A 7,371-nucleotide genomic window follows, 5' to 3' on the forward strand; every position below is an offset into this window, starting at 1 on the left:
TGTCATGTGACGTCCATCACCACATGACCAAAATGTAGGCATCATCACTTCCAACACATGAGCGAACGGATATAAAAAGGTTGCTATACTGCACAAAATATTTGGGACATTAAAATCTAATTAGTTGGTCACCCTCCCTTCACTGCTTTAGTCATACAGGAATTGAGATTACATAATCACGGAACACAAATTATTTATAGACTACCCTGCAGAATGACGATTCTGAAAAAAGCCTGAAACTTTGATAGTGCAGGGATACAGGCGTGCCTTTTATCTGGCAAATGACGTCATAAGGGCGTGCGTAATTGACGATCTTTTCAGGTGAAAGACACGATTTGAGAAATAGCCTATACCATGCTCTTTGCGATAGCCAACAAGACTAGTACATGTCAGGAGATCCACTAATAACACAATTTTTTTCAATATGTAAATGATTCTTGTTTCGGTTACAAATTAAAAAATATAAAAACAAGAGTGGACACACTGAAATGTCTCGCCTGTTTTAGTGTTCATAACTGAATTTGAAAGTAAAAAAAATAAGTTTATATAAGCTTTACATTAAATTAACATTTTAATGATGAATGAACATGAAGTCAAGGTGAGATAAAGTTAAGGCATTGCAGAAACTGGATAAATATTTGTCAATTCCTTGAGATGAACCTGAAAGACCCCCCCCCACCCCAAAAAAACAAAAAAAAAACTAAAATTATCTTCAATCTTTGATCAAAATATTGTAAAAAGTCATATTTTCATATTATCTATTTATCTATTTATGTTGCTATGCTAAAATATTTTTTACTTATCTCAATACTTATCTTATTTCATATGTATCAAAAATCAGTAAATGTGATTCTGTTGTGCAAACAAAATTTCAAAAGTTCTTCAATCTGTACATATTCAGGCAATTAATCTTTATGAAGGGACTGGAGTGAACTGTATTCTATGTTAAACATTCATGCATGAGTGACCTTTTTTTAAAAATTTCACACCTTCCAATGTTTTTGTTAATCACGGTTTAGTAATGATCCCTTAAAAGATTTTATTATTTATTATCATTATTAATGTTATTTAAAGATTTTTATAAAATAATCTATTTCAATGTAAGTAATCAGCAGTTAAATAATAAAATACATTCCATACACCAAATATAGTTGACCTTTTACTTATAGCATCTGAGAAGAAGACCAAACAACAGAAACTTAACATTGACCAATGAACCATGAAAATAAGCTCAAGGTCAGATGAAACCTGTCAGACAGACGTGCACACCTTACAATCATTCCATACACCACATATAGTTGACCTATAACTTATAGTATCTGAGAAGAGGACCAAACAAGAGCAACTTAACATTGACCAATGAACCATGAAAATGAGGTCAAGGACAAATGACACCTGCCAGACAGACATGTACACCTTACAATCATTCCATACACCAAATATAGTTGACCTATTGCTTATAGTATTAGAAAAACAGACCAAAACACAAAAACTTAACATTGACCAATGAACCATGAAAATGAGGTCAAGGACAAATGACACCTGCCAGTCAGACATGTACACCTTACAATCATTCCATACACCAAATATAGTTGACCTATTGCTTATAGTATTAGAAAAACAGACCAAAACACAAAAACTTAACATTGACCAATGAACCATGAAAATAGGTCAAGGACAAATGACACCTGCCAGACAGACATGTACACCTTACAATCATTCCATACACCAAATATAGTTGACCAATGGCTCATAGTATTAGAAAAACAGACCAAAACACAAAAACTTAACATTGACCAATGAACTGTGAAATGAGGTCAAGGTCAGATGAAACCTGCCAGACTGACATGTATCCCTTATAATCATTCCATACACCACATATAGCTGACCTACTGCTTGTAGTATCTGAGAAACGGACCTAATCACGTAACTTTAACCTTGATCACTGATCCATGAAATGAGGCTGAGGTCAGGTGAACCCTGTCTGATGGACATGTAGACGTTGCAAGGAACCCATATACCAAATATAGTTATCCTATTACTCATAATAAGTGAGAAATTTACATAACAAAAAAACTAAACTTTTTTTTCAAGCAGTCGCTGAACCATGAAAATAAGGTCAAGGACATTGGACATATGACAGACGGAAAGTTCGTAACATAAGGTATCTGCATACAAAGTATGAAGCATCCAGGTCTTCTACCTTCTGAAATATAAAGCTTTATACAAATAGTTTACGCCGGCGGATAGTAATACCTATGTCTCTTTCTTCGACTTTCGTCGCAGGCGAGACAAAAATGTGGATAGTGTCCACATGTGGACACAGAGGAAGCCCCCGCTTGCACATCATACAGTTATAAAGGGACACAACTGAAGAACGGTAAAAGTGACGCTACCCAAATTTGAACTTGAACTGAGTTTTGTGGTAATAAGCATTGTGTGTAAGTCTCATAAAATTTGGTTGAGGCTAACTTAAGTAGAGAACAGAAACTAAAAATTCAGCAATTTTTCTATTTATAAACACGCATAACTCTAGAACGGTTGTGTATAAGTTTTATAACATTTGGTCGAGACAAACTAAAGTTAGAGAACGGAAACAAAAAATTCAGCAATTTTTATGTTTATAAACACAGGGGTTTGTTACAATTTGCCGGGTTTACTATCCATACGAACCCCGAAAAATGTGTGTAATTTTCATAACATTTGGTTGAGGCAAACTCAAGTTAGAGAACGGAAACCAATTTTGGGACGTACGTTCGTACGTACGTTACTACGTAAAGACGGACAAGGGTAAAACTTAATGCCCCCTCCGCTACGGCGGGGGCATAAAAAGATGGTGCTGTATTTAAGATACAAAGAATTTTTCATAGAGAAAAAAGGCCTACAAATAAAGAACTTCAGGACAGAAGACTGAAAATAATGAAGGACCCCCCCTCCCCCCCCCCCCCCTTTTTTCCCTCTCGCACTCTCTGTGATCATATTTACACATTCTGAACAAATCTTATAAAAATTCTATAGTGCTACCCAAATTTAGAGGATATGGATCCGCTCCACAACAATACAGAGACTGATGTTCTACTGCAACAGCTGATATGTGCAAAACCCCACAAAAAAGTAAATATTTACATTCGACCAATGGCTGGTTATCGTTGAATTATACGGCATGTAAGACCTCTTACCGTCAATATCATTTAATGCCACATTATCTAAATCATTTTCAGAAATCATCTCCACTCCATTCTCTTGTAAACCTTCCATTTTTAGTATGCGGTAACTTCTTCGCTATATTGCCATGTTTTCCTTTTCGTGTTGTTCGATAGCGCCACGAGTTTTCAACCAATAAAAATGTAGTATGAGATGGGGTGATTTTTTCGTCAACAGATATTTGTCATAAATTAGTAACATGACCTTTAAACTTTCATAGTTTTATCGAGAATTAACGTCAAAATTTGATAATAATTCCAGAGAAATCCGAACGACGACCTTCACCTGACTCTTATATGCAAATTTTTCATCGTATGCCGACGTGCTTGGGATAGATGACAACTCGGCCTTACGACAACTCGGCCCATTCTTTTTGTCAGGTGTTCTTTTTGCATTCAGTTCTCATTTTAACTATGGTATTAAAGGGAAACAGGTTTTCATTAATATGACTGTTTGCGTCATTCAGATAATATACAGGACTCGGTTTCACAAAAAAAACTTACGACCAAGATTGATCATAGGTATACTGAATTGTTCATGACCTATGATCAATCTTAGCCTTAAGTTTTTTTGTGAAACCGACTCCTGCCCCCCGGAAGCCTGGGACATAATATATCATTAGTATACTAATCCCAGCTGAAACTGAGCTGTTTTTCATGCTTCATCCTGCTTTTAAGCCCCGCTTATGAGACATTTTGACTTTATTTCACAGGAAAATATGTCTCTTGATTCTACATTACTGATAATTGTGGTTACTGATATAATCAAGTTCACAACTTTTATATTTGACTTTTCAAGTTTGGTGAAGATGTACTGAACATATTATTCAGTCTTTTGTAAAGATTGGTGTAAAAGGGAAAAATCTGATAAAAAATCTCTTGATTCTTATCTATATAATTAAAATATCACATTTTGAAAATAATTTAGAAATAAATAAAAGAGTACATGATATGACTATTTCTAGAATAAGAAACACACTTCAAGTAGTGTACTCGCAAAGCGGTTTGTGTTAGTGCCGGCCGACAAAGCATTGGTGGTATATCGTAAATACTACACGGAAGTTCTTAACAGGGGCGGATCCAGGATTTTAGGTAAGGGGGTGCAAACTTAAATGTTCGCCGAGCTGAGCGAGGCGAACATTTTTTTGAGGTAAAATTATCGAAATATACTTTATTAAGCTGAGGACAACCCATGCTTTGCAAATTTTAGGGGGGCGCACGCCCGCCACGCCCCCGCATGAATCCGTCCCTGCTTAAGAATGAAATTATAAATTCTTTTACATTCAGGTCTGTGCGCTCCACAGAAAGTCATAAAGTAAACAATCATATCATTAACACATCTCAGCTTAGGCCTCTTCTGAATGTTTGAAGTTCCCAACTTTTGAAATAAAACATGAAAAAATTAATATACGAAAATAGTGGAATTAATTGTTTTTCTTTTTAATTCCGTTGACAGTTTTGACCTTTCAACTTTTTACACTACACTTCCACACAATTTTATCAAACATAAGCTTTCCTATTTAAGTAAATGGTCTTTTGAAAAATCTGACTGCAAATTTAATTGTTGTAGCTCATATCAAGCCTTCATCTCTAACGAGAAAGGTAAATATGCTAGATATACTTACTGGAGGTGAAATGAGATGATTAAAGCTGTAAATTTTCTCCTTGACAAGATTTATGTATGTTTCAGCAATAAAGTGTATCGATGGGTTGTAGGTATTCCTATGGGTACCAATTGCACCCCTTAAATAGCAGACTTGTTGCTGTACTGTTATGAATCACAGTTTATGGCCAAACTCGGAAAAGAGGTATTTTTCCCCAGCTGACTTATCATTTTTATCTGTTGCAACACATGCTATTTTTTGTCTGCGCCAAATCCATGCGAAAATTTATTTGCAATTGTGTGTACAATTTATTTCTGCATTAAGTGTTGCAAAATATTCATTTTCATCCAGACTTATGCAAGGTTACTAATTTTTATATTACCAGGCCATGATATTCATTTTCAAAATCCTCCTAAAAATAAATCCATAAAATCATAAAATCAAATGGCCGTCCCCTTAAGTCAATAACACTTACTATTTATTATCTTGATGATATTTTTTTGTTAATCAAGAATTCTCTAAATGTACTGTCGAAATTTACCTAAAGGAAATATCTTTATACAAATCAAATATAAACAGCAATTAAGGTTCTTTCCTAGATTTAGATATTTCATCAGTTTTACACATGAAACTCTACACAAAAATTTAAAACAAAAGGGACAATTGTATTATTCCTTGTTTTTAATTTTCCTTTCTGGGACTTTGATGTTCCTTTACACCCGACACTGTTTATATATCCCAACTCATTCGCTACATGACTGTCTGTAGTGACGTTTTGGGTTCCAATGAACGTAATCTATGTATTACTGAAAAATTATTAAGTCAAGAATTTCGTTACCACAAATTACTTAAAACCTTTACTAAATTCTTTCATAGATACAAAGATTTGGTTTGGAAGTTTGGCTGTACCTGTAGAAAACTTATTGCAAACGGGATAGCCACATCCTGAATTTTAGGATAATGTTGCTTACTGAGTCATAAATGTTGATACGATCTGGGTAAACTTATCTATCTTTTAAATAAATTTATTCTAAAAGGTTACCAATTCAATAACATAATTAGATCTTTGAATATTGTTTTTTATCGGTATAAATATTGGTTTTTTTTATCAGTATATTAAAACCAAACAAAATAATATTGTTATACAAATATGTACATTCACTGTTCTACAATCTGTTGATGCCTATATTTTGAAATTGCACAAGGTCATGTTTTTTTATCTGACTGTTAATGACATCTTTACACTTAATCCATTGGATGTTGGATGTGTACTTATTGATATTTTAGTCTAAGATACATGATTTTTTATTAGTTGTTATTGGCTTTGAACCAGCGTTCAGTAACTGCTAGTACTCAGAGATCTGTACTTTTTTATGTTTATGTAGGATTTGTTTTGTGATTTGTATTAATCTGATGAGTTAAGCCCTTTTCAACTGATTTTTATATTTTTCCCAATATTATACTGTTACACCATTGTCCCAGGATAGGGGGTTTGGTGCCAGCAAACATGTTTAACCCCTGTCACATTCTGTATGTGCCTGTCCCAAGTCAGGAGCCTGTAATTCAGTCGTTTATTGTTTTGTACATGAATCAGTTTGAATTTGAATTGTTTGAATTTTTTACATTTGTCATTTCAGGGCCTTTTATAATTTACTATGCTGTATGGATTTTGCTCATTCTTGAAGGTTATATGCGTACGGTGACCTATAGTTGTTAATTACTAGTACTGTGTCATTTGGTCTCTTGTGGAGAGTTGTCTCATTGGCAATCGAACCACATCTTCTTATTTTTACATCGCGATGACCTTGAGGTCATTCCGATGTATCGCTATCGCCTAGATTTCCATTATGTAAATTAGTTTTGGGTTTGTAACCGATCTATAAACATGATAAATATGCGCACATAAACGAGTGCAAAATAACATTCCTTGTCATTTGATATAAATACATCTCTTCAATGAATACTGATAAAAATATTTTTGTTTACAACATAAATTAATAATGTGAAAATGTTTTGTAGTTAGATATATATATATATAAGTAAAAAATCATTGATAATATCAATGCACACGTACCGAAAAATTGTGTTAAAACATGCGGAAGAATATCTCAAAGAACGGTTTGCGACAGGACCGGTAACTCTGTAATTGTTTTTGCGGGAAAATATGAATGCCTACTCGTATCCAATCTTAGAAAAATCGAATTTTTACAGAAAAGTGTCCACCATGCACTTGCATTGCACTATCATTAGAACAGTAGAATAGAATGATATACAAACGGATGCAAATCATATATATATGTAACTGTTATTTTAATATAATGTATAACAACAAATCAGTGTATACTGATTTGTATCACTACAATATAATAGTTATTACGGTGAAGTTGAATTTCCTGTCATTTATTCATCATACTCGCACGCACTTGTCTAGAAAAAAATATATCTCTGTACATTAACCTCAGTTTCAGGTAAAGAGATATGTTGTTTTTTTTCTGAGACAAGTGCTTTTGACCATCCTCAAGAACTTGTGGTCATCCGATGTTCAGTACTTCAGTACTTTGATT

General features: G+C 33.9%; 1 protein-coding gene across 2 annotated transcripts in view; it reads right to left on the reverse strand.

Moving 5' to 3' along the window:
• Positions 1–3,344, reverse strand: part of LOC127716469 (sterol regulatory element-binding protein 1-like) — a 55,495-nt gene extending 52,151 nt beyond the window's left edge. The window contains exon 1 of one of the 2 annotated variants that reach the window (XM_052222690.1): positions 3,180–3,344. In XM_052222690.1, coding sequence (XP_052078650.1) covers positions 3,180–3,258 — 79 coding nt within the window. In that variant the 5' untranslated portion in view covers positions 3,259–3,344. The remainder of the gene's footprint in view (positions 1–3,179) is intronic. The other variant, XM_052222691.1, reaches the window with a different exon arrangement.
• Between the last annotated feature and the right edge of the window lie 4,027 nt (positions 3,345–7,371).

This window comes from Mytilus californianus, unplaced genomic scaffold (genome assembly GCF_021869535.1).
Source record: "Mytilus californianus isolate M0D057914Y unplaced genomic scaffold, xbMytCali1.0.p SCAF_9, whole genome shotgun sequence".
Lineage (NCBI taxonomy): Eukaryota > Metazoa > Mollusca > Bivalvia > Mytilida > Mytilidae > Mytilus > Mytilus californianus.